The sequence below is a fragment of the Miniopterus schreibersii genome (genome assembly GCF_964146895.1).
Source record: "Miniopterus schreibersii genome assembly, chromosome: 7".
Taxonomy (NCBI): domain Eukaryota; kingdom Metazoa; phylum Chordata; class Mammalia; order Chiroptera; family Miniopteridae; genus Miniopterus; species Miniopterus schreibersii.
Genome location: NC_138108.1, coordinates 30,317,504 through 30,341,204, shown reverse-complemented (window position 1 = coordinate 30,341,204; position 23,701 = coordinate 30,317,504). Strand labels below are relative to the sequence as shown.

General features: G+C 45.6%; 2 protein-coding genes across 3 annotated transcripts in view; one reads left to right on the top strand and one right to left on the bottom strand.

The window, feature by feature from the left end:
* The window catches only part of GLS (glutaminase), a 71,484-nt gene extending 56,397 nt beyond the window's left edge, over positions 1-15,087 (top strand). Inside the window, exons 15-18 of the mRNA XM_081141902.1 lie at positions 6,540-6,601; positions 7,696-7,772; positions 7,860-7,923; positions 13,887-15,087. Of these exons, the coding sequence (XP_080998028.1) occupies positions 6,540-6,601; positions 7,696-7,772; positions 7,860-7,923; positions 13,887-14,043 (360 nt within the window). The 3' untranslated portion in view covers positions 14,044-15,087. The remainder of the gene's footprint in view (positions 1-6,539; positions 6,602-7,695; positions 7,773-7,859; positions 7,924-13,886) is intronic.
* Positions 15,088-19,699: 4,612 nt separating this feature from the next.
* The window catches only part of STAT1 (signal transducer and activator of transcription 1), a 38,393-nt gene continuing 34,391 nt past the window's right edge, over positions 19,700-23,701 (bottom strand). For both annotated transcript variants that reach the window (XM_081141900.1, XM_081141901.1), the window contains exon 24: positions 19,700-21,312. In XM_081141900.1, the coding sequence (XP_080998026.1) occupies positions 21,298-21,312 (15 nt within the window). In that variant the 3' untranslated portion in view covers positions 19,700-21,297. The remainder of the gene's footprint in view (positions 21,313-23,701) is intronic.

The window sequence follows — 23,701 nt, the reverse complement described above, 5'->3', positions numbered from 1 at the left end:
AAAGCACAGGTTCCGTGCTTCTGGCAGTTACTGTTAACTCATTGTTTTCCAGACCCTGGACAGATACTTTAAAATTAATGTAACTCAGGTGTCCACTGGGGAACTGGGGGAATGAGCCACGCTTGATCGATGGTTGGCACACCTACATCCTTTGTAAGAGTTGGCTTGCAGCTGGGGAGTCATCTTTTAGGGGTCCCGCTCCTGCAGTTTGGTTTGCCATGGCAGTCATTCCAGGGGGAGCGCCAGTGCACTTGGGAATATTTGTGGAACTTTTAAGAGCAGGAACTGGACTCCCCCTAAATGAGATAACACTCATTTGCTGTCCCAAAATTGGTGAACTGTTCCATTTTCTTTCTTGGCATTCTACTCGTAGCTCATTTCTTGATTTATACAAACCTTAAAAACATAGGTGGCACTTTACTGGAGTAGAGAGGCATTTGTGGTTTTAATTTTAAGTGGTGCTGGTCATGTGCTTCTTACCTCTTAGTGTCTTTCTGTCTCTGAGTGAATGACCCCATTTTGCAATCAAGCTCCTGTCTTCTGATTTGGACTAAATTTAGCCCTGTGGTAGCCTTTTGTTTTCTTAGGAAGAATCCTAAGCCCCCATGTTACATTTTAATAATTTTTTTAAGGCAAACTAATGGTCTGACCCCCCACCCCATTAGTCACAAAGCCTTTCAAAGTACATTAAAGTTTTCTGACTTCTCATCTTACATTTATCTCTCTGAACTGAAACATGCTTATGAATAAAATATTACTGTACTCTCAATAAACTGATTATATGCTAAAATCAGCCTTTCATGGGCCTTATTAATAAGGAATTTACCTTTACAACTTTGGAAATATTGAATAATTGATTGAGACATACATACTATATATATAAAATGAAATCTCTTCAGACTAGCTTGGTCTAAATTCAGAATTTGAAAAAAGATATAGTGATGCATACAGTCACAAGTAGGTCAAGGACTTATTGCTAATATGCTGTAAAGAATGGGAACTATAGGTAGTTAATATTAATGCTATGCACACCAGAGTTCTGGATTTCTCTTGAGATGTGGGGGTGATAAGATACACAGTGCTGGTGCCCCAGGGAAGCAAATGTGGGAGAAAGGGGTGACTTCTGATTTAAGAGGTTGGAGTGGAGGTCCCAGAGGAGGAGTTAAGAATGACGTTGCAGTGAGAAATGGAGAAAAGATGTTTTCAGGGAATAAGCAGTATGTACTGTGGCTTGGGAGGAGCAGAAGGTACATTCAGGGTTGTCGTGGGAAAGAAGGTATCTAATTGGTGACTCTGCCACCCGCTGTCCCTGAGCATGACGGGGGCAGCTGGCGAGAAGCTGCATGGGCAATGAGTTGGCCTGAGAGGCTGGAAGTGTGGCCGGGAAGGGCCTCTCTGAGGCTTTCGGGCTGGCCCTGAGGCAGTGGGAGGGTCTGAGGAGGAGTCCAGGCGGCCCCAGAAGGACGGAAGGAGCACAGACCCCAGACAGAAACGGGCAGTGGTAAGACCAGCGTTCCTCTGTCGGGGCTGAGAGAGAAAAGTAAGTTAGCGGATTGAAAAACCGTGAATCCAAGGCTGAGGAATTTACAGTTTATCAGGAATGACTCCGGGAGGGAGGGGCTTGGCCCTTCCTGGCCAGGAGCCTTCAGTGATCAGAGCAGTGTTTTTGAAGATGTGAAGGATGCCGGAAGGTTCTGGAGGGCGGAAGGACTGGACGCAGGGCTCCGGTTAGGAGAACTGGGTAAATCTGGTGATGTTATTTGAAGAAGTAAAGTTAAGGGAGGTAGAAGAATTAATAATGATTATAATTTAATCTCCAAATGGTGCCAACAATTTGAATATTTGATGCTTGGGGAGAAAATATTTAGTCAGTGAACACATTAAAAAAAATGAGATGTAGTTCACCTATAACTAAGTTTAAGGTGTACAATATGTTGATTTGAGTCAACCCACATTTTAAATCATTTTGAGTCCACACACTTAATGAGCACTTAGTATGTGTGGGAGGCACAGGGGCTTATTGCAGGGAAGAGAAAGGCAAAGTCTCTGCCCAAATGGAGCTTACATTTAATCGGGGAAAGAAACAGGAAATGTGTGTGTGTGTGTGTGTGTGTAAATAATTAGATGGTAAGTGCTGTGAGGAGAAAAAGCAAGGTGGGATGAGGAGTGATGAAAAGAGGGCGGCGTGAGTCCGAGCACTGCAGCAGAGGCCTGGGTGAAGCGGAGAGGGAGCCCGGCTCGGCCTGGGAGCAGCCCAGCAGCGCCGCAGGCCAGGCCCTGGAGGCCGCGGCCAGCAGGAGGGCCCCGGCCGCGGAGAGGGAGCCCGGCTCGGCCTGGGAGCGGCCCAGCAGCGCCGCAGGCCAGGCCCTGGAGGCCGCGGCCAGCAGGAGGGCCCCGCCGCGGAGAGGGAGCCCCGCTCCGCCTGGGAGCGGCCCAGCAGCGCCGCAGGCCAGGCCCTGGAGGCCGCGGCCAGCAGGAGGGCCCCGCCGCGGAGAGGGAGCCCCGCTCCGCCTGGGAGCGGCCCAGCAGCGCCGCAGGCCAGGCCCTGGAGGCCGCGGCCAGCAGGAGGGCCCCGCCGCGGAGAGGGAGCCCGGCTCGGCCTGGGAGCGGCCCAGCAGCGCCGCAGGCCAGGCCCTGGAGGCCGCGGCCAGCAGGAGGGCCCCGCCGCGGAGAGGGAGCCCCGCTCCGCCTGGGAGCGGCCCAGCAGCGCCGCAGGCCAGGCCCTGGAGGCCGCGGCCAGCAGGAGGGCCCCGCCGCGGAGAGGGAGCCCCGCTCCGCCTGGGAGCGGCCCAGCAGCGCCGCAGGCCAGGCCCTGGAGGCCGCGGCCAGCAGGAGGGCCCCGCCGCGGAGAGGGAGCCCGGCTCGGCCTGGGAGCGGCCCAGCAGCGCCGCAGGCCAGGCCCTGGAGGCCGCGGCCAGCAGGAGGGCCCCGCCGCGGAGAGGGAGCCCGGCTCGGCCTGGGAGCGGCCCAGCAGCGCCGCAGGCCAGGCCCTGGAGGCCGCGGCCAGCAGGAGGGCCCCGGCCGGGCGGAGCCGCGCGGGGCGAGCAGGGCGGGGAGGAAGCATCAGTAGAGCATGTGCTGTCCTGGAAGCCACGGTAGAGAGTTCCAACTCTTCCGGGTGTGATGGAGAGTCGGCGGGAGCGCCGCCATCGGTGTTTTCAAAGGACCCCTGTGGCAGCGGAGCGGAAGGAGAGGCACACAGCCCCGCGCCACCCAACGATGGCGACGCCATCTGCGGGGGGGGGGGGGTCATTAGGAGACTTCGTCGCCGGGCAGGCCTCGGGGTGCGCTCACACCGCCCTGGGCGGCATAGCCCGCCGTGGGCCTGACGGCGCCACCGTGGATGCAGCGCGGCGGCCGGGCCCCTGCGGAGCATGGCTGCCGGTGGGGCGTCGCCGCCTGCAGGGGACGGAGGGGCCCGAGCCCCGGCAGCAGCGAGGGAGCTGGAGCGAGGGGGGCGCGCCGGCTGTGCTCTGGAGGTAGAGCCTGTTCGTCCGTGAGCTGGATGTGGGTTGTGAGAAACAGCATCAAGGGGTACCCCCCGGGGCTAGATGGCGGGCCCCGGTGTGAGAAACGCTGGCTCTGCCTCGTGGCCAGGCCGACGCGGCGCCTTAGGGGAAGGCTCCTGCCTCCCCGACGGGCCTGCGCAGCGGGCTGCAGCCGCCCGGCAGGGACTCGCTTTGGCCTGAGAAACGGGGTGAACTGCAGCGTCATTCCACAGTGAGGGGGCCTGGAAGAGGGCCGACCACGGGCGGTGGGTGGAGGAGGCGTGGAGACCGCGCTGTCCGGGCGGAAGCCGAGGCGCCCGCCTGCCGGAGGCCTCGGCCGCACGTCGGGCCGGCGGGAGGATCCGGACTTGCGGGGCCGAGCGGGCAGCGGGCGGACTGTGGGGGCGTCGCTGGTCGAGTTGGGAACGACAGCGTGGCGCCGGGCGGCGCGGGCGGCTGAGGCCTGCAGCGGGCGAGGGGTGCGGCCGCGGGTCCTGGCCCCCGGGGGCTGAACCTTCCGGCGGCCTCGTGTCGGAAAGCGCGAGGGCGGAGGCCGCCTCGGGGTGTTCGCGGGCAGCGGGGGGCGCCTCGGGAAAGCCGCGAGCCTGAGCGCGGTCCCGGGGGACGCGGGGGGGGGCACGGGGTGAGGGCGTGTGGGGCGTGGGCGTGGGGGGCGCGGGGCGAGGGCGTGGGGGGCACGGGGCGAGGGCGAGGGGGCACGGGGCGAGGGCGTGGGGGGCACGGGGCGAGGGCGTGGGGGGCACGGGGCGAGGGCGAGGGGGCACGGGGCGAGGGCGTGGGGGCACGGGGCGAGGGCGTGGGGGGCACGGGGCGAGGGCGAGGGGGCACGGGGCGAGGGCGTGGGGGCACGCGGTGAGGGCGTGGGGGCGAGTGGGGCGCGCGGGCCGCAGGGCTCCGGGAGGGCCCCTGGAGCTGGTGGAGGATACTGTTGAGGGGTGCTCGTGCGTGTGACGCTATTGCGCGGGGAACTGAAACGCAGACTGCGCTCCGGGGCGGCGCCGGAAGCCGTGGCCGCGGCGCGTGCGGGTTTCCGAGACCAGGGCCGCGCCGTGTCTGTTCCGGCCGAGCGGCGACGGGCGCAGGAGGCAGGAGCCCAGGGCGCGGCGGGCGGGCGGGCGGGGGCCCAGGCGGGCGGCGGGCGCGGGCTCCACGGCGCGGGAGGGGCTCGGCAGCGAGGGCGGCGGAGGCTTTTGGCCCCGAGGTTTGCGGGAAAGGAAGGGAATAGGCCTTCAGACGCGGGAGGTTAGCGGACGGGGGGAGGCGCGAAGCGTCCTCTGGGCGACGCTGCCGTCGGGGCGTTGCTGTAGGGGTCGTCCTCGGTGTTACAGGTCTGGAAAAGGTGTGAAGGGAACCAAGAAGACAGAAAATAGTCAAGCAGTTGGAAATATGAAGAATAATTTGTAACAGCCCATCGGAGTTTTGTTGTGTTTTTCTTGGGGGGGGGGGGGGCAAGAACACAAAGGGAATTGAGAATTTCAAATTGATCCAAGTTAAAAAGAAGTTGAGCGGTTCCTAACCCAGAACATGCATACCAAAGTCACCTGGAGACGTGTTTCGAAAGACTGGTTTCCCTGAAATGCAGAAGTGGGAGGAGAGGCGCTGAGGTGTGCCTTCAGAGCACCTGGGTCATTCCCTTAAGCCCCCCCCCATTGAAAAAACTGCTCTGGGCTTAGGAGATGGACTGATGGCAGAGACAGGCTGGTACACAGAACAGGGTAGCCAGAAGGGAGGCCGATGGGCTGAAGGAACAAAAGTGTGGCTTTCTGGAGTGATAGCAACAATAATGGTAAGTAGTAGTGAAATTTTGGGGGCGTGCTCAGCTAATTCGGTTCCTGTACTGCAGAACTTCACAGAGCATGAATCCCCCAAAAGGGGGATTTAATATTTTAGGAAAATAGCGGACCACGGGACCCTTTTTTTTCATGGAGCATGTGTGGCCTAGTTTTGAAAATGCGGATGTAGAGGCGGCCAGCAATGGCTGGTTCCAGTTTGATTTAAAAGTCCATAGGTTGTGGGAAAGGAAAGCCATAGTGGAAACGCAGGGATGTCCAGGGTACAATCTCGAAAGCGGTTCCCAGGGCTGTGGCTTTGTTTGTGAAAAGCTGAGTTACTTTTCATCCCTCCGATTAAACTTCTCTTTTCGACCATTAAGTCCAGTATCAGGTGTTGAAGCTGCAAAGTATAAAAGTGGGAATTTATGAAGCATTTATCAAGAGTGTATGTTCAATAATTTAGTTTCTCAAAAACAGGGCTGGATAAAGTCTTCACAAAAACATACCAAAATCCAGTGGCCTTTGGGATAAGCTAGGCTTTTCCTTATTAAAGGACAAGAAAGTAGCTAATGGTCAAGAGAAGATGCATGTTGAAGTCCTGGAGCACTCAATAGCAGCTACTTACTATTTGGGAAGTTTTCCCACTCTCTGGACAGAGGCCTGTCATGGGCTCTGAGAACACCCCGATTTCTACTGCCTGGGGGTTGAACTGAAGACTGTCTTCCTAGTGAAATACAGTCCTGTTCTCAGGTTTAAGATGATTAATACTGAATGTTGACTCTTAAGATTTCCGAAGAAGCCAGCTATTGGTGACTGGTGAAGACAGGGACTGCTGGCAGGGATTCGACATTTATATAGCACGATTTAGTTTTCACTAATGATGTGATGTGAATTTTGTGAGTGTGCAAGTCAGCTCACAGTACTGAGACATACTGAGAACGGTTCTAAACTATTTTCAGTTGCCCCGATTCTGTGTGTCTCGCAGGTCATAACTTTCCATTCTTTTGTGCCAGTTGATACCATTCCATTCCTTTCCTTGAGTATCTTACTTTATTGTTGAATTTCCCCTCATAATCCTCTATTAAACAAGAAAAATAACACCCGTGTGCCTTCCTTTTGGTTATAGAAGTGTACTTGTGATAACTTCTGTGTGTGACCTGGCTGAAGCGTTCCAAGCACATGGAAATCACTTACCGGTGACAGTTTATATTGTGTTTTTATTTTCCTTGTGTAAGCCTGAACTTTCTTTCCTTCACAGGTAAAGTCAGTGATAAACCTCTTGTTTGCTGCGTATACTGGAGACGTGTCTGCACTTCGAAGGTATGTTAACAGGGTGGGTTAGCGTATGGCTTACAGATGTTTATGAAGTTGCTTCTGGGCAGATGGCCATCTTAAGGCTAAAATCTCACTTGTATTTCCCGCTAATAAAAATGACCCAAACAAATTTATATTAAATTTCCACTTCCAGTGCCTTAGGCATGCTGTGCAGTCTTGTCCTTTTGTACCTCCTGTCAAAGCCCAGGCCCCTGCTTTCCTAAGTGATAACTGTTAAATGCCTCTCAACCCCCCTCTACCCTCCACTCCTCATCTCTGGAGTGAGGGGGAGGCAAGGGGGGGCATTTGGTGGTCTTCAGCTCACCAGAGTTAGAAAGGTGGCACAGTACTGTATATTTAACATAAAGTCTTTTGTACAGAGTTGCAACTGAACTTTAATGTGAAAAAATGTCTGTGCTTAATTTTCACCTTTGTCTTAAAGTCAAATTAGTACTTCTATTAACAGTACTGCATTATACACTTCCATGTTGCTAAGAGACTAGATCTTAATTGTTTTAACCCCCCAAAAAGTTATTACCTGGCGTGATAGAGGTGTTAGCTAACTAACACTTTGTTGGTAATTATACTGCAATATATAAATGTATCAAATCAACAACTTAAACTTGCATAATGTTATATGTCAGTTATATCTCAATAAAATATGTGCTCTTCAAAGACATTTTAAAAAATAAAGTCTGATTAATACCTGTAAACTGTAGATTTAAGATGTTACAGAATGGGAGTCTTAGTGAAAACACTTGAGTATAGATGTTAGTTACTTTCCTTTCTGAAGCACAAACTTTGGTATAGTTGTGCTACTATTCTTGACTTTTGAACAACAATTTAATGAAGCTTAATTCAGTGAGAGATGGTAAAGATTTCCTCTCACCCAAAAAGAGCAAAGCTAAGGACAAAAGGTGAAGTGGCATTTGCCAAGACACTTTGTACTGGTTGGATTGGGTCTCAGGTTTCCATTAGTGAGCCTGGTGAAGGGCTCCTGTCTCACAGGACCTTAGCTTGAACTGATGGTCTGAATGTTAGGAGTATGAATGAAATTTTAGGTATATATAAAATGAATAGCTATGCTTCCACATTTTCAGATTTGCATTGTCAGCCATGGACATGGAACAGCGAGACTATGACTCTAGAACAGCTCTCCATGTAGCTGCTGCGGAGGGTAATTACACGAACCACTCATCTATTTATTTTTCCAGATTTGATTTCTACTCAGTACTAAAATCTGCTTGTCTTGTTTTGGATACAGGTCATGTTGAAGTTGTTAAATTTTTGCTGGAAGCCTGCAAAGTAAATCCTTTCCCCAAGGACAGGTGAGCACCACTGTTACCTTTTAACATATCATTGGCAAGTCAGGGTTTTGTTACACAAGGGTATAATAATTAATGATGGTATATTTAAATCCACTATGTTGATATTAGAGACATTCTTAAACTAGGCAGCAACGAAACCTCGTTTCTGCCAGGCAGATGGTTCTCACTCCTACGTCCTATTTCTTATTTAAGGATGGTCTCTTATCTAGAATTTTTCAAGTTAGTCAATACACCGTATAAAGAGAACAACTCTTTTGTGCTTGGAAAGAGAAAATAGGAATTTTATCCTCATGTGGTTTTCAACTACACAGGACAGACAAGGTAGACATTTATAGGACCATATTTCAAATGTATATGAACATTACTGTTATAGAACCCTAAAGTGAATATATTGGAGTTTTTGAAATTCCTGGATTTGGTTGGAGTCACTTTTAGAAGGTCTCGTGGAAGTTGGATTTTAATCAGCGCTTTGGGGAGAGACCAAGTTTGAAGGCACGAAAGAGAAGGGCACTCTATCTTTAGTGGCAGAAATCGGCCTGGAATGTATTTTGCTCTTCTCCCTCTTGGTCCAGATGGCAAACTGCCATTCATCCCGCAGTAAATGCTGTCCACTATGTGGACCGTCCAGCGAGGGGGAAGAGTGCAGCTTACGTATGTACCTGAACTTTGTACTCATACACTTGCACATTATATAACTGCCTGATTTGCTTTACATACTGAAGCACTCCTATGTTGGGCACATAAATGTTTATAAGGGTTATATTTTCTTGCTGGATTGATCCCTTTATCATTTTGAAATGTCCTTCTTTGTCTCTTACTATTTAAAGTCTATTTTGTCTAATAGAAGTATTGCTACCCCAGCTTTTTTGTTTCCCTTTGTGCATTTTTTACCATCCCTTTACTTTCAATCTGTGTGTATCTTTTGTTCTGAGGTGGGTCCCTTGTAGATGGCATATATGTGGGTCATGTTTTCTTATCCATTCACCTACCCTGTGCTTTTCTTTATTGTTGAAAGTATTACAGGTGTCCCATTCCCCCCCCCCCCCCAATTGACCCCTTCGACCTTGCTCCCACCCCCTCCCCAGGCCTTCATTTATTATTGTCTGTGTCCATGGGTTATGCATATATGTATATAACCTCTTTGGTTAATCTCTTCCCACCCTCCACCCCTCTGAAATATGATCGTCTGTTGCATGCGTCAATCTCTCTGGATCTATTTAGTTCGTCAGATTCTTTTGTTCATTAGCTTCTTAAAGAAGACCCTTCAACATTTCATATAGTGCTGATCTGGTGGTGATGAACTCCTTTAGCTTTTCCTTGTCTGAGCAGCTCTTTATTTGACCTTCAGTTCTAAATGACAGCTTTGTTGGGTAGAGTAATCTTGGTTGTAGGTTCTTGTTTTTCATCATTTTGAATATTTCTTGCCACTCCCTTCTGGCATGCAAGGTTTCTTTTGAGAAATCAGCTGACAGTTGTATCGGTGCTCCCTTGTAGATAACTAACTGCTTTTCTCTCACTGCTTTTAAGATTCTGTCTTTAACTTTCGGCATTTTTTACATTTTTTTAATTTATTTTTTAAAAATTTATCTTTTTTGATTTCAGAGAGAGGAAACGAGAGGGAGAGAGATAGAAACATCAATGATGAGAGAGTCATTGATCAGCTGCAGCCTGCAACCCGGGTATGTGCCCTGACTGGGAATCAAACCCTGATCTCTTGGATCCTAGGTCGAAGCTCAACTGCTGAGCCACGCCCAGCCGGGCAACCTTTAGCATTTTAATTATGATGTGTCTTGCTGTGGACCTCTTTGGGTTCCTCTTTTTTGGGACTCTCTGTGCTTCCTGGACTTGTAAGTCTATTTCTTTCCCCAGGTAGGGGAAGTTTTCTGTCATTTTTTCAAATAGATTTTCAATTTCTTGCTTTCTTCTCCTTCTGGCACCCCAATAATACGAACGTTGGGCCACTTGAAGTTGTCCCAGAGACTCCTCACACTATCTTCACATTTCTGGATTCTTTTTTCTTTTTGCTCTTCTGGTTGGGTGTTTTTTGTTTCTTCATGTTCCAAATTGCTGGTTTGATTCTCAGCATCCTCTACTCTACTGTTGATTCCCTGTAAATTATTCTTCATTCAGTTCGTGTAGCCTTCATTTCTGATTGGTACTTTATGATGTCATCGATGGTCTCATTTGTTTTCTTAATAGTCTCACTAATATTCTTGAGCATCCTTATAACCATAATTCTGAACTCTGTAGTAGCTTGCTTGTTCTATTTCATTTAGTTCCTTTTCTGGAGATTTCTTCTGCTCTTTCCTTTGTGACATGTTTCTTTGCCTCCACATTTTGGTTGCTTCCAGGTGTTTGTTTCTATGTATTAGGTAGAGCTGCTGTGTCTCCTGGAATTTGTAGAGTGGCTTTGTGTAGTAGGTGTCCTGTAGGGTCCAATGACTCAGCCTCCCCAGTCACCTGAGCTGGGCCTCCTAGGTGCTCCCCTGTGTGGGCTGTGTGCACTGTCCTGTTGTAGTTGAGCCTTGGTTGCTATTGGCGTCACTGGGAGGAATTGACCCCCAGGCCAATCAGCTGTGAGGACCAGCTGCAACTACAGCCAAAGAGCTGCTGTGCTGGAGACACCCCTATGGAGCAGGATTTACTTCAGTGGAGCTTTGTTTACCAAGCGTGCCCCTTGAGTGTGTCACTTGTGGATGTGGTAGGGTTGTAATCCAGTGTGGTTGAGTCTGACCACCAGGTGCACTGCCTCTGGGACCTCCCAGGAGGTGCAAAGTCAGCCTCTGCCAGTGCCTTGCCCAGGGCCACCCAGCATGAGCTACTCAACAAACCGTAGTTGGCTGCTACTTGTGCTGGGCTTGATGTTGTCCAGGAGAGGCCAAGCCATGAACCAATGCAGGCTGCCACTAGTGCCAGGCCTGGGGCCACTTATCAAGCTGTATGGGGCACGCTGCTGCTTGTTTGAGAGATTTAAAGGAAGTCCTAAGCATGAGGCTCAAGAGGCCACTTGCACAGAAAAGCCATTGGAAACGGCTTGGATGAGCCTGCAGGTGGGGAGGGGCGGGGCCTCCGGGAATCACAGGGCGGAGCCAAAGGTGTGTCAGGTGCTAGGGATTCAAACATGGCACCTGCCTGCCGGCTGTGTGTGGGGGAAGGCTCGCCAAAGGAGCAATGGCCTCTCCCAGCCCCTCTGCATGGGAGGAAGCTGCCCCTCCACCTCTCGCCCTGATTCCAGGCAGGTTAGTTCCTCCCCAAGTGTCCCAGGTCCTTTCAAGCTACTGCCCGGCACTGGGCTCAGAGGGAGCGCGTCTGAGTGAGTCTGTTCGCGGGCCCTTTAAGAGGAGTTGCTGGGGCTCCCGTAGCCTCTGTGACCCTCAGCGACAGTCCCCACTGGTTTCACAGCCCAGAGTTGTGGGGATGTCTCTTCCAAGCCCTGGAGCTCTGGGTTGGGGTCCTGATGTGGGTCTCGCTCCTCCGGGAAACCTCCGCTGCCACGATTCCCTCCCGGGTTTAACACGCGGCACTGTGTGTGGGCCTGCGGACGCATCTCCGGGATTCAGCCCCATCCGCCCGAGTCTCTGTCCCTCCTACAGGTCTCGGTACTGCTTCAGGTCCCTTGGTTTTAGGGCTTCTGTGCAGCCAGATTTCAGGAGATTCTGAGTGATGCTTGTTCTGTATTTTAGTTGTGATTTTGATGTGGTTGTGGGAGGTGGCGGGGACCGCAGTTACCTACGCTGCCATCTTGTTCTACCCTGTGACTTTTGATTGGCGCATTTAATCCATGAGTAATGAGAATAAAGGTTTAGAAGAATGGGAGGAAAGAAATACTTGGAGAAATTTGATATTAATAAGAGTTTGGATTGGATAATTGAGGACTGTATTAAATTTGGAGCATGTTATTTAGAGTTTTGGTTTTTATCAGTTCAGCTTGCAAGAAATGCAGAAAAGTTGTGATGTCAGTATCTGAAAATTGTTAGTTTTGTAAGTGTGGTAACACATTGGTTATCTAAGATCATAATCTTTATTGGCAGTATTCTAAAACCTCATGTTAGGATTACAATCCTCCCTTTTATCCCCAGATGCACTGCCCGTACCAGCTCTTTCCAGAGCAAGAGACTGAACAGTGTTTTCCCCTTTCCCCTCACTTGTGTTTATAATCCCAACTAAAACATTAACACATGTGGAAATGTTTACTATGCTTTGCATATTTAAGGACTGAAATGTTTTGATTTTTGCCCTAATTGGCCAGTAAGAATGTAGAAGTATCCATCTGATAGCAAAAGTTAGCTAAGTAAATAACTTGGTGAGTAGGTATTGAACTATTTGGGAATGTAAGTTAGAACAAGACAATTCTTTTCTCTATTTCATAGGATCAGTGCCACCTCAAATTGTAAAATAGGCTTAAGTGAATTTATTGCATTCTGTAAAGCTGATATTTTGCACTATTTCATGAAAAAAAGTTGTAAAAAAGGTAACTTGTAGTTAACGTTCAATTTTTTTTTCCAGAAACACAGATAATTATATGCTGTAGAGGACTGAAAAGTCCCCCCACCTCCCATTTAAGGCCATTGACTCCCTAAATTAATGAAGGCCAGTAAAGAAATAAAAGCAACTTAATCCAGCTGGGGATTTTTAGGAACAAAATACATGTAAATTGTTACTTACCTGATTTTAAAAGTTAAAAACCGCTACCAAACTTTATCCAAAAATATTTTTTAAAAGAAACTATACACAAAACCTTTTGGATCCATACTGTGGCCTCCTTAAGAAGTAAAAGGTTAAGGACAGAGACAGAAAGAAGAAATAGAAAGGAAAACTGGAAGGTGGTGAGTGGCATGCAAGAGTCAGACAGCCTGGTAACCAAGGACAAGTGACACCATAGAGAGAATGGGAAGAGAGGCTTAATCATTTGTGAAGTATTAGGGAACAAATTGTCATACTGTGTCACATATTTGGGTTGTGTTTCAGTCTTGTCTCCCTTCTCAAAAGAATAATTAGCTGATTAACCACTGATGGCAATTCTTCATTTCTTATCTTCAGTCTTCATCTCTATCACTAAAGAGCTCAGCCCCAGAAATACAGGATGGAAAGGGTAGATATCTTCCTGGTTGTGCAGCCACGCCCTGGATTCCCATCTTTACCAGAGATGATGACCATGTCAGTTCCTCTGGGGTCGATCTTGCTCCTACAATGTATGTTTGAGCCCTAATGAGGCTGTGGTTATTTGCAGACCCTTGAGATGTATTGTGATTTTGAATTGACAGGAACACAAATTTTCTATCAAAGGCTAGGGTGCTGGATGTTATATATTTGGAATTTTCTATTGAACATTTTACTTAAAGAGAGATCCTTTGAGCTTTTCATGAAGTGAAAATTCAGGAATCTAGGAGTCTACTGTACCTGTCCACACTAGAACTTTCCCTCCATAAGCATTTAGATATGTGAACAAGATCCTCTTGTAGAACATATTTTTCTCTTCAGCCCCATATCCCAAGGTTGTCTCTGAGACCACTTTTTAAATTATAAATCCCTTTCTGTTTATTTCTTCAATTAATTTTTGCTTATAACATTGCAAAAATGGCTAAATTTGCCCAGCTGGCATAGCTCAGTGGTTGAGCGTTGACCTATGATCCAGGAGATCGTGGTTCAATTCCCAGTCAAGGCAGATGCCCAGGTTGCAGGCTCGATCCCCAGTAGGGGGTGTGCAGGAGGCAGCTGGTCAGTGACTCTCTCTCATCATTGAAGTTTCTCTCTCTCTCTCCCTGCCTCTCTCTGAAATCAATAAAAACATATATGTATCTTTACATATATTATATTATATATTTATGTTATATATAAAGAAATATTAAAATGGCTAAATTTGAATGGCCCTTTAACCTGCATTTGAAATCTAAGACTGCTGAGTTGCCATCTCTGCACAGAAATGACCTAATGACCCAGCCCATGCTGTGCTACTTGTTTAGGTGGAACAACACTCCCATGGATGAGGCGCTGCACTTCGGACACCACGACGTATTTAAAATCCTCCAGGAATACCAGGGCCAGTACACACCTCAAGGAGACTCCGACGACGGAAAGGAAAATCAAACCGTCCATAAGAATCTTGATGGACTCCTGTAACAATCGTAAACCTGAGATTTAAATCACTTACCTATTTAATTGTGGAAAATGATTATGAAGAACATGTGTATTTCTATCTGGTAGTGATGTATATTTTACAGCATTTATCATTTCAGTGTTACTGGAATTTTCTTTGTTGTACGCACAGGACAAATCTGATCTCTTTGGGGAAAAATAGAAATAAAACAATCTCCCTCCATAATGTGAGCAATATTTACCTCGTGCATTGTGCAATTTGATGTAAAAGAAATAGCTATCAATGCTAGCTTTTCCGTGAAGTCTTCATGATTTGTTTTTGTGATTTGTGAATTTTCTGTTTCCGGTGGTGATCTGCTGATATGCATCTATAAATTAAGCTCTGTTTTAACAGCCTGTCCAAACGGGTCGAGGCTGCCTTTAGAAGCAAAATAGTGTGATTTTCAGGACTTCAGGTATAGATTTAGTTTGAGTGTTTGAACAACTGTATGCACTTATGGTTGTGTATTTAAAATGTCTCCCATCACCCCAGCTTCATGATGCGACTTTAAAAATTATAATAGTTAACAACTGTTTGTAGCATAGACCAATTCTGATTAGACTTTATCAGGGAATATGTTTAAGATACGTTTGGTGACCAAAACATATGTTTGAATGTAGTTATAATACTTTTGAAAAAAATTTCCTTTTTCTATGTCCCCTTTGACCGGCCTCTCTTCCCAGACACTTAGTTATTTGCCTCTTCCCTTTAGCTGGGAAAGAGGGTGCTGGCATACTATGCAGTTTTCATGTTTTCCACAGTAAGTCAGAAAATTCCTTATAGATTTGGCATCCAAGCTATAACTAGGCCATCTGTCTCTAGGAGATGAACCAGAGACAAATTAAGTACAAATTAGTCAAATTTACCAGCCTAAAGAAGGGATGTGCTACTGCAGCTCTTTAAGACAATATATTTCAGCTTCCAGGATAAATTCAAAAGTGCTCTAAGTTACCAAAGTTATCACGATGGTATTGGAACTGCTTTAAATAACGTTTGTTTTTAAACCTGTCATTAAAAGTCTGCATCAAGATGTTTGTTCTACTTGGGGGACCACTAGATCACTCATTTTCCCTGATTGTCTAGTGTGTAATTTTGGTAGCCTATATCATTTAAGAATAAGAAAAGGCCAGTTCACTTTAAATTGAGACCCAGCATTTGTTTTGGGGAGGAATTGCAAATATGCTTCATCATACCTCTGAGGTAAAGGAGTATGCTAGTGAGAATACCTGGTATTAAGCGAGCCTGCCACACACACACAAATGGACTTCTTTGAAGCTGTGTGTAGTGAAATGAGCAGAAACCTCAACCACATGAATGCTAGTTGTTACATTAATATAGCAAATTCCTTTTTTTTTTCTGTCGGCACACACTGCCACTTCCAAGCTTTATTGTGCCTAATGGCCCATTTCCCACTTTAGCAGCCTCCAAGTATTTTGATTTTTGCTTCCAGTCCAAGCAGCTCCAGCCCTCACCCTCCTGTTCCCTACACAGCAGCTCCTTTAGTGGGACAGTGGCCAGTGTCCCTTAACTGAGCTGCATCAGGGCGAGGCCTGTCCCGGGCGCTTCTGTGGAAATGAGGTGGGTGAGTATCCAGCCCAGTTCGATTGGGTGGCTTAAAGATTACCAATGATTTTGAGGCTTTTCTTTAATAAAAAGAGGTTCCAACTATTATTTCAGCACAAAGATAGTTAACTTTCATCTTTTCTCCGATTAAGACTACTTGGTAAAATCTTTGTGGTTTAGTTGAATGTGCCCTTACTTATCCACGAGGTTTTTTACACCTGTACACTGGTTCCTGCTCTGGCCGTTGGCTGCTAGCTGACAGTAATGAGTACATTTGGTTTAAATGCCTTTTGACTGTGCTGTTAACTGCTGCCATCTGTACACTCCAAAGATCTTTTTGTTTTGGCTTTAGGATTATGTGCTTTTTTCTGTACAGGAGAGCTCTGTATGGTCATGTTTATTTCAAGTTTTGTACACATTACTGTTTTTGCTGCTCTCAGTTCTATGCCCTCACCTTTGGGTGTGATGTGCTGGACCCACGCTGCCCACTGCCCTTTAACTGCAGAGCTGAGCTGTCAACCGTGTGACACTATTGTCTGTCTGGCAGAGACTGAGTGACCTGATGTGGGATTTAGATTCTTTTGGAGGACTGTACAGCTATGAATGTATTTGCCACCAGAACCTCCCAAAGTGAACCTAATCTTAAAACTCTAAGTTGTAAGTATTCTGAAGTTGGAAATATTTATTTTAAATGAAATCAGGTAGTGTTGCTTTTTACAGCGTAATAAATACACATATCAAAAAACCCCAAAAGCCCCCAAAACCGTGAAAATGAAATTTTTAAAAAACAGCTAAAGTTTTCTCTTACATCCCTGGTTTGGGAATACCACTGAGCATAGGGACCGTGTTTAGCTGGTTCAGATCCATTTCTAGTGCCTGCTGTGAGCCAGGCACTATGCCAGGTGCCAGGCGGGGCTACCATCATGGCTAAGGAGACAATCCTGTGGACTGAACCCCTGAAGGTGAGAAGGAGGGCAGGCACGTGTTCCCATAGAGGCTAACACTATCTTTTACAGTTAGGAAGTGCTCAGTAAATATTTGCTGAACTGAAAACATGAAACATGTCCTTCGCTAGGAGGAGTTACAAAACCTTTAAAGAGAAGAGAGGTCATTGTCACAAAGCCCTGACCTCTGTTTAGGGAGCTGAGCCTGCTGCTGCCACACGAGGGTCTGAGTAGGACCAGCTGGCAAAGCTCATGGGTGTGTGGAGTGCCATTTGCTCCCAATGCAGAAACCCCTGGTCCCCAAGTTCAGGGTCAGGGTATGGTTTTTTAACCACAGAGAAGGTGCATGAACACCATGGCTGTCCAGTTTCAACTATCAAAATTGTTGGTCCCAAAGTAATTTGCTCTTCTATGGCAAACAGTGCTAAGCTCTGCGTTGCTGACATTTTAGAACTGAAAGAGACATCAGAAACTTTGAATTTAATCCCACTCTTTCACAGAGGAAGCTGAGACCCAAGAGTGGGCTATAACATGAACTTAGTCCCATGTTCTTTCCTTACATCCTACCACAGTGTGCACTATGGATAGAATAGCCGGCTCCTTGCATATTTCTTAAAATCTTGCCTCTGTGGAGTTTTAAGGAGAAGCATAAATGCTACAATGGTCATGTCTTGCAACATGTCTTACATGTCTTGCAACTTGGTCAACTTGAGCTATGCACATGCTCAGATAGAAGACTGACAACAGTGCAGGGAAACGTGGATGAAAAACCCAAGTAGTGAAAAGTTATATTATACTTGTTCGTGATATAACAAGATCATTTTATTTTGGGGGGGTTTTTTGGGGGGGGGCTGGGGTAATCTTCCTAATTTCACTTGCTAACCCTCATAGTAAAATGAGTGAATCTGTAAATCATAAAACAGGTGGTAGAGGGAAGTAGCCCATGAATGTGTTAGGTGGTATTTAAAACAAAGGCTTTGGGGGGGAAGGTGTATGTATAGTTATATATGGAAAGGATGTGATTTACTAGAAGGCTAGGGGAGGTATGTTTTTTGGATGAGAAGGATTAGAAAATTAAGTTATTAAAAAGGGGCAGACTGGGTGTTTCTATTCTGGAGCCTAAACCTGACTTCAGGGCTCTGTGTGCCCCAGGTTCGCCCCTTGTGGCCTCCGAATAGTCAATGAAGAGTCTACTAGGAAGTGAGTGCAACAAGCAGTCATAATAGCAAAAGATGATCGAGGCTGCTTCGTTCCTGTACAAGAAATGGGCAGAGGCTGTAAAGACACCCACACCAGGGTATTAGTGCTATAACCGCAGTAAGAAATGCAGAATTCACATAGTTTGATAATAGGTATTTGACAGCGCTCTGTCAAAGGTACCTTTTAGGTACCTTTATATTCTTTGTATACCCAATATAAACTTAATAAATGTTTAAAACTGCTTACATGTGGTTCTTTTTTTCAGTTGGTCATATAAGATGTTTAATTTCTCAGTATGGGAAACACATAACCTAAAGTTAATGTACTGAAACTTGGAAGCTGAGTCTTTCTTAAGTCAGTTTCATTTCAGAGCTATATGAACTCATTTTAGATGGTTCTTAAAAAATACTATCTTTAGCCTCCTTAAAACTGCTTTAAATGCCATTTCTTTGAAATTGTGTATATTTTTATATAACATTTAAATTTTTATTGCTTTTGGCTATGTTTGCTTCGCAAAGTTTTTCTTAAGTTTTAATAAGTAAGATGCTTGTATTAGAACATATGATCCAGTATCTCAGAACATCTTAAATTCTACAAAACCAGGGATCTCTCTCTGATTTTGTTTACTGACATTTCCCAAACACCTAGAATAGTGCCTGGCTCATGGCAAGTGCTCAACACATATTTGATGAACTAGTAAGTGAATGAATAACCCAAAGAAGCCATTCAAGTAAATACCCTTACTTTGGGAACAGCATCCCAGTTCTTATGGTAGGTCCCAGAGTTTTCAAAACAATTTCAAGTTTTTTTCTTATTTTCTCTGGGATAGTCAAATGTGAAAGAAACACTTTGTTCCTTAAGATTTAATATTCTACTTTAGTTTACAGTCAATAAACAGATTAGGTTCATTTAATGCCAGATAAATAGCAAAATCATTTACTGCCATCTTGGAAAATCCTCTTTCCCTAGTAAGGAGAAATTTCTCCCAAGTATTACATATAAGCTCTATGCTTATGAAACACCCCACAAACACCAAACCAGAAATACTCTTAATAAAATAAACACCTCAAAGCCAGGATCTACTTAGTGACGTCTCATAATGATGAATTATATAAGAATACAGATTTATATTCTCATAATGCCCTGGCTAGGCAGGGTATTATCTACTTTACTCCCAGTGCTCCTTAGGAAGAAACTCTGTATTTCTTAGACGTAAGTACTGCAGACATGGAGATGAGAATGGTGATATTTGTTATAATGCCAGATTCAAGCCTATTCTGGCTTCACGATACCACTATTCCCTGATAACTCTTCAATCAATGGTTAAGTCTAACCAGCCAGTTTGTGTAATCCAGTGATTATGTCTTTTCTTACACTTTTTTTCCAGCACCCGGTGCCTTTGCTTTAAGAAGGCCATGGCTTTCTAGCTTATAATTTCTTTGGAGAAAAATGGCCCCTCTTTGTGTGGGTGCAATAACTTCTCAGTGACAACTTGTCTGATCATGGGGGTGTGGATTTTAGATGGCAGCTTTGGAGATGAGACAGAGTCCTATTTTGCATATATTTTAAAATTAAAACCTTATATTAGCAGTACAGAAATTCATTTTAAAACAGGTGCCACATTATTTGTGCATTTGGAGGCAGCTGTGGTCACCACAACCAAAGTACTTTTTTTCATTTACTTTTTACGGCACCCGTTACAGCTTGTTCTAGTAATGTTTCCTCTCCAGTCTCTTCCACTGACCCACTTCATTTGCCACAGCAATTCTGACTACAGGCAGGTTAAGGAAGGACAACACTCAGGAAAATGGTGCTACTGATCTTATTTTAAAGTAAGGCCTGATATATTTTAATGTTTAGTCATTAGTTAAAAAAATGAGAAAATACCAAGCCTATACATAATGCCGGTAACTTTTAAAATCTTCACACCAAATACAATTAAGAGACTAACACTAGCATTTTAATACGTCTTTAAAGTAACCAGTCCCTTGGCACGTGCCATACAATGAAACAGTGCCCAATCGTTCTCAAAGGACAAAAACATGCCCAATAGTTAAACGCCAGCGATAAGAAACAAGAGTTGGTTAATGTCTTTGTTCCTTCATCATTTCAATTTAAAAAATCAATGCGAACCCAGTCAGGTTCCTGTCACCTCATGTAAAAACTGAGAGGAGGCCTTAATTCGTGTTCAGTACAAAGTACCATGGTGCATATTACATTTAGTGCGATATGTATACTTCAACTTTAATTTTAGAACAGACTTCAGAAAACTTTATCCCCACCAGAAAACACAGCATTTACATAGAAACATAATTAGGGTGGTGACAGTGGGATAATAAGATGAAGCTACAAGACAGTAGTCTGTGAAAGTTACCTGACAGAACCGTGTCAAACCCAACCCCCTACTCCACTTTTTGGTGTCAGAACTAAAGGAAGAAGGTACATAACATAACACACTTTACAAAATAACATCCAGGCAAAAAGGGGTCTAGGAAAAGCACAGGATACATAAGGGAACCATCTGCAAATGTATCTGTCAGAGAAACACATTTATCAGTGAAAAAAATGCAATTCTCAGTACAGTTACATAGGACAAGTTTTCAAATCATTTGACTCTATCTCTGGTTAACGATCTGTCAGTTATTATTCTTCTCAATTTGAAAATTTTATGACTAATAGACTAAATACCACGTAATAACAATAAAGACAAATTAACTCACTTAAGAAACATGAATTACATTTCCAAGTTCGTCTACACCTATGATTAATTTCAACTTTTGAAAAAAACAACAGGATCTGCCTTGAGAGCGCTGTTGTTAACAGCCTGGCTCCCTTGATAGAACTGTGAAGACAGCTTAATTTACTAGCGATCATGATGAAGGCAGAATGTATTCAGCTTTGGATATTAAAGATTAAATAGAAAATACTACCCCTAAATTTGGAATATGTGCTTCTCTTCTCCCCTGCCTGGATACAGGATGGCTACCTTTGTTAAGAGTTGATGTAATTCTAGATAAACTTAGCTTTGAACCATTTCATAGGTAAACCAATGGAAAATTTCCAGCCATATTTAAAGCAGAGAAAACAAATAAGAATTCTCCAGAACAGAAATCTGCCAATCCTACGTCAAGAAGTTCCCTAAATAACCACGTGATCTCCCACAACCGATAAAGGCTGGGCACTGACTTTCTGTACAGCCATCTGCTAGGTGCTGTTAGCTGTCACCCTTCCCAGAGGACCCTCGTCCTAGTGTCCTGAGTTACTACTTAGGGTATATCTGAATGTTTTTCATTTGTGAAACCCACTTTGCAGAGGGCCTTTCACTTTTACCTTTAATTAGACGCATGAAGCCCTTCAGAGTAACAGACGTTTCTGAATTAGGGAAAAATCCACTTGCTATCAACAGGTTGCAGCAAATTTGTGGGTCTTTCATTTCCCTAGAAAAACAGGATGTGAAGGAACAGAATAGCAGGAGGGAATCACAGGTGGGAAGGGAAGATGTCGCCAGAGAAGATGAGAAAAGTTCATGCTCTATACTGCATTCATCTGTGAAAAGATAAAATATAGTTTATTATACAGATCTTGTTAAATGCAAATTCATACATTTAACATTGCTTGTCTGTTCAATGTAGTAGGAAGACACTTCCAACAGCAAATAACCATGGAATGATAGCGCTGTCAGCATGTGCTACCATTTCTCCTGGACTAATCGAGACCTTTTATATCCCCCTAAGCTGATTTCTCTGCAGCCTGCTAGCTTAATTCTGTCAATCCATCCAGGATGCATAAAGCTTTTTGCTGTTATGCAACTCTGGGGCAGAGCAACCAGCAAGTCTGCTCCTGCATACAAGGGTGAGGCAATGCTGGGCTGTATGCCAGAGGGAGAGCGGGGTGGAGGAGAAGTGATGGATTTTCCTTAAAGGCCACTCAGCAGGAATAACAAATGAAATGTCCTTTAGGTTGACCTAGAGGTAGAATCATGAGGACCCCCTTCACCTCCCCATCAGCTGCCTTGAATAGGGTACCTTGTAGGTGGTATGCTCATGCAAAGAATACCTGTCTACTGCCAGGCTGGGTTCTCCCTTTGGACCAGGTGCTCTCGACCAGAGCTGATCCTGTCCCCGGCAGTGTCTGAAGATTTTTGGTTGTCATGACTGGGTGTGGGGATGTGTGAGCTACTGGCATCTAGTGAGCGGGGACCAGGGATGCTGCTAAACACTGTACAAATGCACAGAACAGCCCTGCACAACAGAGAATTATTCAGCCCAAAATACCAATGGAAATATAGCATTAGACTATAAGCCTCTTGAGAACTGAGTCCCCCCCACCCTTTTTTTTTAATCCTAAGTGCTCAGTAGTGAGTAGTACATAGTGAGCTCTTAGAAAAATTATTTTGGATTAAAAGCACAATGAAGGTTTTGCCTGTTTCAGTGTAGTTGACACTAAAAATGTGTAGTTAGGATGGTAGACTTTGGAGAGGGAGGGAGGGGAGATAAAGCCTAGGTTCAAATCCTGTCACTATCTCACTAGCTGAGTGATACGGCATATTCACTAACCTCTCTAAATTTCAAGCTCCTCATCTATCCAAAGGAGACTAACAGTAAATAGCAGATAGATTTGTTGAAAGGATTAAACTGGATAGCACATGTAGAATGCCTAGTACCGTAGGTGGAAAACAGTACACAATTAATAAATGCTCCTATTATTATTAGCATCAGCTCTGACCAAAGGCCTCCAGGAGAGGTGACTAGTTTTCATGTCATCCCAGAGGAGAAAGTTTATTGTACAGGAAATCCAGACTAAACAAACACTCGAGTCATGTGCGGAAAACACTGGCGCTCTGTCTCTCTTGCACAATCTCCTCCGGAGTGGGCGGTCCTCCTGCCCCTGAGGCAGCACAGGCATCCGCCCTGGTGCCACCCGCGTCCAGAGCTGCAACCTCCAGACGTGAAACCAGCCAGCTCTGTGAGAGGTTATTCTATTTCAGAGCAAATGCCCTAATTCCAAGAGTGGATGCTGAATGGAAACCATGGCCCAGGCTGAGGACAGACAGCCTGAGACAGACAAGGTGGAGTCTACCCAATTTGAAGACGAATCCAACTTTTATTCATCTAATCAGTGCTGTGCCTGTATTATGGCCTCTTTTAACTCTGTAAGTCCTCTATGGCTTTAATCTGGAGGTGTGTGTGTGTGTGTGTGTGTGTAAAACAGATTTATTTTATTCTACAAATGAAATGAATGAAATCATCTGGAATGGGATGGGATGGCTATAGGGGACATTTAGAGACCCAAAGCCATTTCCAGCATTTATTTAGCATGTTTAAAATGCTCTCACAGTGTCACTCTGAGAGCACAGAGAAAGCAATCACACTGCTCGCACAGATGGCGGAAACTAATCCATCTTATTTTCTCAAGGTCACAGGAGATAATGGTGATGAAAGAGTTAGAACTCTAATGTCCAACCCCAAGCACAGGCCTCTCACCCAAAGGCCACTCAGCCTTTGTAATAACACACCAGAATAAAACATACTGAGTCTTGTGCAAACAGCTGCTCTAGGTGCATGTTTTGAATGAAGCAAAGGCCAGCTTGTCGTGGGAGGCATTCCAGGACAGTGGACAAGAGCAGGCCTGTGGATTCAAATATTCGTTCCATCACTTACTGACTGATCTTAGTCAAGTTACCAAATTTGGGGGGTGCTCTTTTTTCACACCTGTAAAAATGGGAATAACAATAATACCTAACTCAGAAGGTTTTGGGGGGACTGAATAAGCTCCTACCACCTATGGAGTGCCTGGTATACAGTAAGTGCTTAATGAGTGTCACCTATTACTGGTGGTGATCATGATGATGAGGTAACTTGCTCAGGAACAACAAAGGAGGTGTAAAAGGAAAACAGCCTGTTTTTTGGTTCCATCAACCTGTTTTACATTCGGA